This window comes from Fundulus heteroclitus, chromosome 20 (genome assembly GCF_011125445.2).
Source record: "Fundulus heteroclitus isolate FHET01 chromosome 20, MU-UCD_Fhet_4.1, whole genome shotgun sequence".
Classification (NCBI taxonomy): Eukaryota; Metazoa; Chordata; class Actinopteri; order Cyprinodontiformes; family Fundulidae; genus Fundulus; species Fundulus heteroclitus.
In genome coordinates, this window is record NC_046380.1 from 5409814 (window position 1) to 5423057 (window position 13244).

Here is a 13244-nt window from a genome sequence, read left to right on the forward strand (position 1 = left end):
TGTTTTTTTAATTTGTTTTTTTTATCCTGGATGCAGCAGACACTGCAGCATCTGATAAAAACACTAGTTTTAAACTGTTGCGTTAAAGACCAGCAGTGGCTGTGCAGCAGAAATGACGCATGCTTTTCACACCAACCAGAGCTTTACCTGCAGAATATTTGACAATCTATCAAAAGCATCCAGCGTGCTGTTATATTGTAGGGAAGCTGACTTAAGAATAAGAGTTTTGTTGGTTTTTGTTGTTGTTGTTTTTTTTTTATTATTATTATTTTCACCCAGGATTCTTTGTTTTTTGCTGCATGGACTGTCTGGTGGTTAACCTTCAAAGTTATTTATTACACTCAAGGGTAGACTATGCAAAAGCTGCCAAAAGCTATCCGTACTCTTAAAGGAAGCAGCCTGCACTGCAAAAAGGAACTGAAATTAAGTGAAATTTTCTTGAAAACAGTGTATTTTCCCTTGATTAGAGCAGGTAAATAAGACTATTTGCCAATGGAATAAGATTTTTGCACTTAAAATAGGAACAATTCATCTTTATCATATTATTTCAAGTGCAGTTTGTCTAATTATCTTATATTAGGGGTAAAAATACTAATTCTATTAGCAGATAAATAGTCTTATTTAGCTCATCGAATCAAGGAAAAATACACTAATTTTAAGAAATGTTTACTTACTTTTAGTTCCCTTTTTGCAGCGTGATTGAGTATGTGAGTTAGATTAACCTGATCGTCATAATTTAATGAATGTTATACTTTATTTTACCCACATTTTGATGTTTTTTTAATGGATGGAGCCCTTCCCTGTTGCCTAATCAGCCGCTGCTGCAGATGAAGGTTCAGATTGTCTCTTTTGTTTGGTTTTAGGTCTGTGTTTTGATTGTCACCTTACGTTGTAGTGAAGAAAAACAAAAATCACATGCGGGGTTCCCCAAGGTTCTGTCTTGGGGTCCCTCCTATTTAATATCTACGTGTTCCTATTGTCTCAGATAAGACTTTCAGTCTGTTGTCCAGTTGGGGGTAGAACCACTGCTCCTGTTTTGGGAAAAGAGTGCGTGGAGGTGTTTCATGGACATGGTCTGAATAAAGCACCTCCCTTTGGAGGTTTTCCAGGCATGTTGCACAAGGAGAAGACCCAGAATTTGTCCGAGGATTTGTATATTCATCGATACAAAGAGCAATATCGATATTTTTAAAAACAATTTAATATCGATATTCTGGCTTTAAATACCTCCCAACCCCTAGGGGGCGTTATCACATCGTACCATTACTGTTCTCAGCAAGGAAGAGCAAATGAGTCAAATTTGCGGAACGGCCGACAGGATTTTAGAAGCTCCTTCGTCCCTAAAATCAGACGTTTGGCACATTTTTGGTTTCTGTGATACGTTAAATGAATTGAACCAAATGCACTTTATTTTCCTGTTAATATATCAGTGTTCAAAAAATTGAACATAAATAGAATATTTGGCTGGTTTTGGTGATTGAATGACTTTGAGCATTAATTTGAAAGTAATAAATATCATATATTGGAATCAAATCAAATCAAGCTGAGCTGTGTATGGAGAATCGTATCGAATCGGCTCATCCTAGATGATACCCAGCTCAAGTTTGTGAGTGTTGGGGAGAGGGGCGTCTTAGCCTTCATTGGTGGAGGTGTTAAAGAGGAAGGTCGGACGGATAAAATTGACTTTATTGATTTGGTTATGAACTAAATCTGCTTTTAAAAGCGCCCTATGAAAAAGCATACACTGCCAACTTTGTCTTATTTTAATCTCCTGGGTTTCCTTAGAAAGGAAACTTTGACCAACTTGTATGATTTGATTTGATTGACTTTGTAAAGAGCCTTGAGATGACATCTGTTGTGAATTGGCCGCTGTATAAATAGAATTAAATAACATTTTAAATGAGGGTAAAAGCTCTTAATGTTTGTCCGACATACGCAGCGGACTGCACTGCAAAAACTAATTGAGATGAAGGGAAATTCTCTTGAAATTGGTGTATTTTAGGGCTGGACGATAATTCAATAACAGTATATATTAAATCGATAGACGTATATTGATGATAGAAAAAAGGGTCAATAAAAAGTTCAATACAATAACAGATTTCCTTCCTTTTGTATTCTAGCCATGTAGGTTAATATTACATCATTACATCCTCCCAACCAATCACAACGCAGACCCAGGAACCAAGCTCCGCCCCCTTCAAAGAGTTCAGAGAGCACTCGTTCTTTTTCATTTTTAAAAACTTGCAGTTTTGGTAAAAGACTGGATGAATAAAGGGTTGATTTTTAGTTCAGTGTTGTGTGTCTGTATATAAAAATAGGTTGCTTAGTAACAGCATAAAATGTTCAGAGCTGCACTTCAAATATATGTTTTGAATCTACTGATAATTATCAATATCGAACAATATGATTTCTATTTTATAGACATGCTGTTTTTCTATATCGTCCAGCCCTGGTGTATTTGCCCTTGTTTTGAGCAGGCGGATAAAATGATCTGCCAATTGAATGAGATTTCTGCACTAAAAAAAGGAACAATTCATCTCCATCATCTTATTTCAAGTGCAGTAAATCTACTTATCTTATTTTAGGGGTCAAAATACTCATTCCATTGGAAGATAATCTTATTTACCTGCTCAAATCAAGGACAAATACACTAATTTAAAAAAAAATGTTTTCTTTTAGTTCCGTTAGTGTCAAAATGTAATGTGAATTAATGTGGATCCTGCACCTGACCCATTCATGAGAACAGACATTTCTGTGAAAATCTGAATTTTATTTTAAAGGTTTATGTAGCCAAACCAATATGCTGCATTAAATTAAGAGTAAATTACCAAATGTGGTTCTTCACCGTTTTGTTTCACCTTCTGGAAACGTCTGATTAGGGTCCGGTGGAGATAACAGGATGAAGAACGGGAGACGTTTGGAGGAGGGTTGGAGAACCGCATAATCCGATCTGAGGGGCTTTACGGCTCAGAGAGGGGAGAGGGGGGGTGCTTTAAGGCCAGCCCCCCAGTGTCTCATGAATCTTTATAGAAACATATCTACTGTAAAACAATGAAATAACTCTGAGAGGCACTATAAAGTAAAAAGAGAGTCACAACTACACTGCAAAAATGGAACTAAAAGTAAGTCAAGTTTTATTGAAATGAGTGTTTTTGTCTTTGGTCTGAGAAGGTAAATAAGATTATCTGCCAGTGGAATAAGTATTTTGACCCCTAAAATAATATAATTATACATGCTCCAGTGGAAATAAGATGATGGAGATGAGTTGTTCCTGTTTTAAGTGGAAAAATCTTATTCCACTGGCAGATCATCTTATTCACCTGCTCTAATCAGGGACAAATACACACATTTTAAGTAAATGTAACTTATATTTAGCTCTGTTTTTGCAGTGTACAGGAAATAAAGTAAACAGGTGTAAATCATCGCATGATTTTCAGTAGTTCCTGTTCTGCGGATTATATGTTAAACTTCTCGTCTGTTTTTGATGAATCGCGGCGAAAAATAAATAAATAAAAATCACGGATATGTGAAATTTATAAAGTGGGAGTGCGTGACCTTGTTAAGCAGCTCTGCAGCAAATACTGTGATGTAACTGTTAAAAAAACAAAGAAACAACCTAATAAAGAACAGGGAAAACTTAACAGCTTGAAAAACATGACCCAAACAGAATATAACGATTTATACGCAGCTCCTGGACAGACTATTAAAACTTTCTGCACTCCAAGGACACAAAGAAAATGTATTTAAGGGCTAAAAAGTGGATCTTGCATGATATGTCCCCTTTAAGAGACGCATCCAGATATCAGTAAAAAAAACATTTTTAGTAAAGTTTTTTTTAGCTATACTGTTAAAGTTGATATTTATTTTATTAATATTAAAACTTAGACTTAGACAACTTTATTTGTCATTTTGTATGCACAGAGTGCGTACAGAACGAAATTTCGTTGCATACAGCTTGTAAATTGCAGTAAAATTAAATTACAGTATAGGGTGCAGCAGTGATTTAAAAGTAAACAATTTAAATGTAGACAACGCAGGAGAAGTCATAGTGTACAGGTGAGTATTTTTAAAAACATTTGTATGTGCAGAATTGATTGTGCAAAGGGCATTTGTGCAAGAATGCAGCTTGTAATTTACAGTAGATTTATAATACAGTATGAGGTGCAGCAGTGATTCAAAAAACCATATACAAGCTGGTGTTCTGGTCAGATAAAGCCCAAAATTAGACGCCAAACTCTGAGCGCCGCTTCAAACGGCGTCATCCTGAACACACGGTGGTGGCAGCATCATGGTGTGGGGGTCTTTTATTTTATTTTATTTTTTAAATCAGCAGGGACAGGGAGACGCAGGTTGGCTGGAGGACGGATGGAGCTAAATGGAGCAAAGACACCCTCAGATAAACCACATGTGGATCATCATGTGGGTCCACTGGTCGCTCATTTGCCCTGGCAGGTAGCTGCCCCCCCGGGTATAGACCACGGACGGATGAATATGCATCCAAGTCTCTGTGAATCTCAGCTTTTCTCCTCGATACTCAGATTTTGTCTCGTTCAGGCGGTTCTAAGATGAGTTCATGATCATGCACAGAGTCAACACTGCAAAAAGGGAACTAAAAGTAGGTAAAACTTTCTTGAAATTGGTGTATTTTTCCTTGATATGAGCAGCTAAATAAGACTATTTTCCAATGGAATAAAATTTTTGCACTTAAAACAATAACAATGACTCTCCATTGTCTTATTTCAAATACAGGATAGCTAATAATCTTGTCTTAGGGGTAAAAAATACTTAGCCTCGTGAGACCATCCTGATCTCGCGAGCTTTCAAGGTTTCACTCGCAGATCAGTCTGGCTACTTTCCGTTAAAGAAAATTTGGAGCCGTTCACCAAACGAACGTCCAATCAGCGTTGGCTTTGAGGCGGGTTGAGGTGTGACGCAACTGGAAGCGCGTCAGTTCAGTCTAAAGAACATGGCGGCTTCAGCCGATGAAACTAGCATAGCGTGGCTATCGAGCAAGTTTTATCGGAATTACAGAGTATTTCTTTGCTGAGCTAACGAGCCTTTACCTGCAGCAGCAACAGTAGCTTGGCTTGTGGTTGTGTTTTCGTCGTCGCTCGTAACAGAGCAACAACGAATCTGATTGGTTCATTTGGCCCGTCTATCACCAACATAGGCCAATCAGCTAACCAGTATTTTCGCCCCTTCCCAAAATTACTTCAACGGAAGGTTTCCAGATGGATATGCGGAGCAAATCTATCTGGCGGAGTCAGGTAAAAAAATACTCATTCCATTGGCAAATAGTCTTATTTAGCTGCTCAAATAAAGGAAAAATACACACATTTCAAGACAATTTTACTTAATTTTAGTTCCCTTTTTGCAATGAAAGACGTAGATATGTACATCTGCGGTAATATTTTAGTGTCGCATCCAGTTCTGCCAGCGTAAAGCGTCTCACAGCCGGCAGCTGTAAACTTGGGGGGGGGGGGGGGTCGGTTCCTCCCTGGTGTTGGATCTGAGAGATTAACGTGTTCCAGACGTCTTCCAGACGTGTGGGACCTGATGGCGTAATCAGCTCAGACTGCACCACCCGTGGTCCCAGACAGAGACCGCCATGGTTTATGGGATTAATGAGGTAATGAAGCAGGGGCGTCGCCGATAAAAAATGTCCACACAGCCTCCGTCTGTCGTTAATAAAATAAAAAGTAACCTAAGCGGTTCTTCAGTTACAGACCCAGCATTGTCGCCTTTGCAGCAAGAAGGTCCTGGGTTCAAATCCCGAGGTCTTTCTGCGTCCAGTTTTGCATGTTCTCTCTGTGCAGACAAAGAAATCCTGGACCAGACCCTAAATCCACCTTCCTCCAACCGTCTCAGTCCCCAGGATGCAATAAAAGATTAATTTATTTTAAGGATTTTGACAGATCTCCATCATACTTGTTTATGACGCTGTTCATACCCGTCTATAAAGAAGTAAGAAGACACATGTTACATATAAATCCTGTTTAACGGTTAATCTTACATATTTAATAGTAATAATTGATGCTGATGCTCTGCACTGCAAAAAGGTAATAAAAAGTAAGTACAAGTTTCTTGAAATTAGTGTATTTATCAATGATTTGAACAGGTAAATAAGATAATCTGCCAATGGAATAAGATTTTTGCACCTAAAATAGGAACAACTCGTCTCCATCATCTTATTTCAAGTGCAGGATGTCTAATTATCTTATTTTAGGGGTAAAAATACTCCCCGTTTTAATCTAAGCGCTTCACTGCAAAAGCAGAACTAAAAAATTAGTGTATTTGTCCTTAATTTGAGCAGCTAAATATGATCATCTGCCAATGGAATGAGTATTTTTACCCCTAAAATAAGACAGTTAGACATCCTGCACTTGAAATAAGATGATGGAGACGAGTTGTTCTCATTTTAAGTGCAAAAATGTTATTCCATTGGCAGATCATCTTATTTACCTGCTCAAATCAAGAATAAATGCACTCATTTCTAGAAAATTTTAGTTATTTTTAGTTCTTTTTTTGCAGTGTTCTTGTTATTATACAAGAAGTTGTTGCCACTAAACAGTTTTATTGCTGCTGAAACTGCTCTATATCGTTGCACTGCTTTTAATTAGTTAAGTTAGAGTTATATTTATTTTGCGGGGCTGCGTAGACAAATTTTGTGGTCTTGTGTAAAAGTATCTCAGACGATTAGCGCAATGATCTGATCCCTGTACTGCAAAAAAGGCACTAAAAGTGAGTTAAATTTTCTAGCAATTAGTGCAATTTTCCCTTGATTTGAGCAGTTAAATAAGACTATTTGCCTGTGGAATAAGATTTTTGCACTAAAAATAGGAACAACTCATCTCCATCTTCTTATTTCAAGTGCAGCATACCTAATTATCTTATTTTAGGGGTAAAAATACTAATTCCATTGGCACATAGTCTTATTTAGCGGCTCAAATAAAAAAAAATACTAATTTCAAAAAAATTTTACTTGCTTTTAGTTTAGTCTAGCAAACGGTTTCTGAATTATTGTGAGTTAAAGCTTAAGTCTCTGATGGAGGAGGAGACGTGCAGCGGTAAATAAAGATGCAGATTTATTTATGTCTCTGGGGCCTTTTTAATGCCCGGGGGGGAAATTAAAGCTCTTTGCTATTGACGTTTAAGCAGCAGATTAAATCATTTTCATTTATAATGCAGACAACAGAGTGCTTTTTATCCTCTCTGGCGTAACAAGCCGTCTACATTTGTCCAGACTCTCATGGACGTGATGCGTATTTTATCACCAGGCTGGGTTTTTGTTTGCACCGTAGAGTTTCAGCCCCTGCCAGTTTATCCATTTTCTGCCTGTTTGCTGACGGACAGATTTCTGCCTCCCTGCATCGATCTGTTTGTTTGCTGAGTTTTTACATCAAAGCATAACTTTAATCCTCATTATGTTCCCAACACGGTAAAAAGAGATGTTTCTGCTGCAGTGCATGAGAACAAACACCTGCTTTTTTTGGAAAGGTTCTGTTATGTTTTTTGATTTTATTGAGATTTTACAGAGAGGCGTTGCTCAGAGTGCCTACGAAGCACACGTTTTAAATCTTAATCTGTGTCACAGATTAAATATTAAATGAATAAGATTAAGATGGAAGGCTTTTAGCTTGATAACAGAAAGAAGAAAACAGACATAAAATGTTTGACGTTGGGAGAAGTCTCTGTTTCTAATCATATGAGGACACGGTTGTCTCTTTTTCTGTTCTTAAATCTCTTTTAAAAACGCACTTTGATCTCCTGGCTTGTACCACACTGTGATTTTATCGTGTATAGCATTTTAAAATACTGCTCTGAACCTGATTTTTAGCTTTTGATGTTGTGTGTATATTTTGTATGTTTTTAACTTGTTTTTTAACCTTTTCTTGTTTTAATGTACAGCACTTTGGTCACCAATGTGGTTTTTAAAATGTTAAAGCTGATTGATTGATTGATTGATTGATTGATTGATTGATTGATTGATTGATTGATTGATTTTGTCTGACCCAGTCCTGTCCAAGCTGCAAAAATAGAACTAAAAACAAGGAAAATTTTCTTGAAATGAATGCATTTATCCTTGATTTAAGCAGGTAAATAAGACTATTTGCCAATGGAGTAAGATTTTAGCACTTAAAATAGGAACAATTCATCTCCATCATCTTATTTCAAGTGCAGTATATCTAATTATCTTATTTTAAGAGTAAAAATACTCATTCCATTGGCAAATAATCTTAATTACCTGCTCAAATCAAGGGTAAATACATTAATTTCAAGAACATTTTACTTATTTTTAGTTCTCTTTTTGCAGTGCACATTTAACCAGAATAACTTGCACTGCAAAAAAGGAACTAAAAGTAAAGAAAATTTTCTTGAAATTTGTTTATTTTTCCTTGATTTCAGCAGCTAAATAGGGCTTTTTGCCAGTGGAATGTGTATTTTTACCCCTAAAATAAGATAATTAGACATCCTGCACTTGAGATAAGATGATGGAGACGAATTATTCTTTTTTTAAGTGTAAAACTCTTATTCCGTTGGCAAACAGTCTAATTTACCAGCTCAAATCAAGTAAAAATACACCCATTTAAAGAGAATTTTACATACTTTTAGTTCCCTTTTTGCAGTGTGTTATACGGTGGAGTTTATGATCAACTCAATGACTGCAGAACAAGCCCAAAGCATCAGCCCGCCGTGCTGGACAGTCAGTTGGAAGTTTTAGTCCAAAAATACGTTATTTTTAAAGTGTTTCGGTTCATCCAGATCCAGCTAATCCTGGTGCCAAATTCTTTTTAATGAAAAGGGACTTCCTCCTTCTTCCCGAAGCATTCTTGTTTGTTTTTTGTTTTTTTTTCCCTGTCCTGTCATGAAATGTGGCATGAAACATACGAACTGAGGCTAGTAAAGTCTGAGATGGAGCTCTGGGCTCTCAGAGATGGAAGCATCTGGCGGGACGTCGTCCATTCCTGCAAAGACCAGCAGCTGGTTTTAATGTTGTCTACTTGTTAATGTCCGTACAATCCCTCCCAGACTGACATGCAGCAACAGTTGCTTCCATCGGGAGATTGCCGTTGCCTTTAAGCCTCGGCATCGTGTCGACTCAAACCAGCAACGTGCCAAAACGTCCTGGTGCTCAGTTCAGTTTAGCAGATTGTTTCAAACATGTAATGCAACAAGAATATCTAATAATAAATGCCCATAAACACATAACAAAACAAGAGGAAAAGAAAAATCTGAGACCATAATGTTGTATTTTACTTATTTGAGAAGGAGTGGAAAGAAGAACAAAATTATCTAATCCCACTTTATTCTAAAGTTCAATTAGATTTAAATCATAATCAGTGTAATTATTTATTCTATATAACTAGAATAACAATTTAAAAATTAAGTTACCTCTGAAATATTACTATGAAGAATAATATTGGTTAAAAATACACTTTTCTGTCATTATACACACATCTGCAACTTTTTGCATACATACACAACTTTATATGCAATTATTATATGCCCTGCTGCTCATGATCAATTAATCAAAACATTTCATTAGGCTTTCCTCTTTAACCATATAGAAACTAGTCATGGTGTGCTTACTTTTTACCATGGCTGTATTAACAGTCACAGAAAAATAATTTTCCTATGACCAAACATTTAGTTCAGGCATTTGAATATTATGATGCATTTCTAATTTATTTTACCTCATAGTCTAGTTGTAAATTAGTTATTGTTATGTTTAGGACAAGGTTTATTTATTTTTTTATTTTTTTACAGATCATGTTTTTTAAACAGTGATACAGTAAATATGGCCGACATGAACATGGACTAGTTTTTCAGCATCACCCCTGGACAGAATATTTCTAATTTTGGCGATATTCTGGAGGTGAAAAAAGGAAACTCTGGAAACCTGTTTAATATGGGATTTAAATGACATGTCTTGATCAAAAATAACACCAATATTTTTTACTTTATTACCAGAGGCCAAGTTAATGCCATCCAGATTAAGTGATTGATTAAGAAGTTTATTTTTTAAGGACTTTTAAGTGCAGGAAATTTAAAGTCATCCAGCTTTTGATGTCATCAAGACATGACTGCAGTAGAAGTAACTGATTGGATTCATCAGGATTTATGGATAAATATAGCTGAGTATCATCAGCATAACAGTGGAAATTAATCCCATGCTGTCTGATAATTTTACCAATCGGAAGCATATATATAGTAAATAGAATTGGTCCAAGGACTGAACCCTGTGGTACTCCACAAGTGACCCTAGAGTTTGAAGAAGATTTATTATTAACATGAACAAACTGGAATCTGTCTGACAGGTACGATTTAATAAACATCAGGTTTTGTTGCAGTAAATCTTTAATTGATATATTTCCCCTCTCTGCGCCTCAGCTCTCCTGTCCGGCTCTGAAGCTCTCAGACGGGGCCCGTCCCAGCGCGTCATTCCCCTCGGACCTCCGCCGGCGCCGCTGCTTCCGGGCGAGGGCCGGGTCCGGTCCCTGTTCATCCAGGAACTAGTCAGAACCAAGCGCCACTCGGCCCGTGAGCTGGTCCGTGCTCAGCCTCATCTGGTTCATGACATGGGCTGGCCGGAGATCCAGGAAATGTCCCGCTCACAATCCAAGATGGAGGCAGCGAACTCCTCCGCGCCGCCCTCTGGAGACCAGGATGTAGCCAGGACCCTTGCTGCTGTGGACGAAAGCCTGGATGTGGAAGATGTGATGGAGGTGGGGAAAACAAACACACACAATCTGAATCTGAATTTCAATTACAGCTGGACGATATAGAATAAAGCATGTCGATAAAATATCAATCACATTGGATTGGTATCGATAATTATCAGCAAATTCAAAACATATATTTTAAGTGCAGCCCTGACCATTTTATGCTGTTGCTTAACGACCAATTTTTAGATACAGACACAAACACTGAATTCAAACTCAACCCTTTATACAACCAATTTTTTTTACAAAATCTGCAGGTTTTTAAAAAATAACGCGTCCTCTGAACTCATTGAAGGGGGCGGAGCTTCCTGAGTCTGCGTTGTGATTGGTTGGGAGGATGTAAGGACGTAATATTAACCTACAATGATAGACTAGAATGCAAAAGAAAGGAAAACTGTTCTATTGAATTTTTTTCTATCGATACATATCGTTATTGAATTATCGTCCAGCCCTAGTTTCAATTTAACACACTTAACTCATGATTTTCTCTTTTTTTCCCCCTATATTACAGCAAACAAAACAAAAAGTTTAATGTGAAGCACAAACTATTCAAACCCCTGCTACCCCCCATGTTTATATATATATATATATATATACAGTATATATATGCAAGGTTAGATTGCATTATTGCTGAAAATATCAATGATTTTCCATTGATCATGAATAATTGAATATTATGAATAATTTTAGACTTGTGTGTAAATGTGAAGGGGAACAATAATACGAATAAAAACTGATAATTTCTCCCCCAAAGTTTGATGTATCTCTTTATCTCTGAAAACTTGACTTGAGATGACATGTTCACTGCAAAAAGGGAACTAAAAGTAAGTGAAATTTTCTTGAAATCAGTGTATTTTTCATTGATTTGAGGAGCTAAATGAGACTATTTACCAATGGAATAAGATTTTTGGACTTAAAATAGGAACAACTCATCTCCATCATCTTATTTCCAGTGCAGGATATCTAATTATCTTATTTTATGGGTAAAAATACTCATTCCACTGGCAAATAATCTTATTTAGCTCCTCAAATCAAGGACAAATACACTGATTTCAAGGAAATTTCACTTACTTTTAGCTCCCTTTTTGCAGTGTTTCATGAATTGGCACTATATAAATAAAATAAAATTGAATTGAAAATCTGGTCCCCACAGCATGATGCTGCCACCACCGTGCTTCACTGTTGGAAATGTCTTAGACACAAAGAGGCCAAATCCAGACGTTCAAAGGGTGCGAATACTTTTGAAAGTCACCGTGGTTCACCTTATCCGTCTTCACCTTTCAGCGGATGGTTCACCTGGCGGTCCCGCTGGATGCAGGAAGCGACAGAGGACGCCCAGAGCCTCCCGAGCCAGACAGAGGACCTGACAATGGGCCGGGGGCCGGCGACGCCTCCGAGGAGACGTCTGGCTTCGACGGGACAGACACGGAGGACAGAGAGAGAGGAGACGAAGGAGGGGAGGATCAAGAGAGGAGAGGGAGGGAGGAAGAGTGGGAGAGATATGTGGGCGGAGACAGAGACGTGAGAGAAGGAGAGGTCCCAGATGAGGAAGAGGACAACGGACGAGGGACGGATGAGCTCAGCGTCTCGGAGGCCGTGGAGGTTAATCACACAACGCCAGATCTGGATGCTTTAATCGGTTAGTAGCAGAGTTTTACCTTCCAGTCAGGCTGCTTTGTGTGGGATGTTTGTCCAAAAATCAGTTGGTGAAGATTCTCAGTCGTCCAGGTGATGATCGATCCAAAAAAAAGGTTAAAAAATAGAACAACTTGAAGACACTGAAGACGTTTCGCTTCCCATTCAGGAAGCTTTTTCAGTTCAAAATGTCTGGAGTAGTGAGGAGTTCCCAGCTTTATAGACCTGAATTCACCTGTAAATTCACCTGGAACTGATCGCCCCAACAATAGAGAGTCGTTAGGCTCCTCGTTAGCCTGGCTCACAGGAGGAATGCTGTGGTCACATGCATGGAGGTGTGAACTGGGGGGAAACTTGGCAGGAATCAAACCTATAGCTGTGTTGTAAGATTCTGAAAGTTGAAACCTGAGTCATCCTCCTCTGTTTAAAGTTTTTCTCGCTTTACGTAAATGGCTTCCTTCACCCCTCTCTCCATCCATCTGTCTTCTCTGTCCAAAATGTTCACATTTTGGTCCTCTAAAGAGTGTCCTTTGCCCTTGAGGTGCAGGTGGACGGCTGAGTCTTGTCCTGATGTTTTATGAAATGTTTATTTCAGGATCGGAAGAGATCGGCAAACACAAATAAGGACTCAAACACTGTTTCTGTTAGAATATAAGGCAAACATTTATTATTCCCCACAGAACACAGCAACACAAAACAGCAAGCACTTCGCACACACAAAGTAGCAAGCACTTAAAGCCTGGCAAGCTTTCAAACAGGCGTGTTGTTCCATCTCTTAACATGGTTAGGACTGGGAAGCCGGTCAGTCCGGTTAGAGAGCAATCCACGCGGCCGGGGGTCCACACAACCCACAGCTGACTTCAACGACTGAGGGCGGTCCCCTCC

At 38.1% G+C, this 13244-nt stretch overlaps 1 protein-coding gene across 1 annotated transcript in view; it reads left to right on the top strand.

Annotated features, from left to right (window-relative positions):
• Window positions 1–13244, top strand: part of podxl2 (podocalyxin-like 2) — a 28937-nt gene that overhangs the window by 316 nt on the left and 15377 nt on the right. The window contains exons 2-3 of the mRNA XM_036152229.1: window positions 10393–10727; window positions 12009–12363. Of these exons, the coding sequence (XP_036008122.1) occupies window positions 10393–10727; window positions 12009–12363 (690 nt within the window). The remainder of the gene's footprint in view (window positions 1–10392; window positions 10728–12008; window positions 12364–13244) is intronic.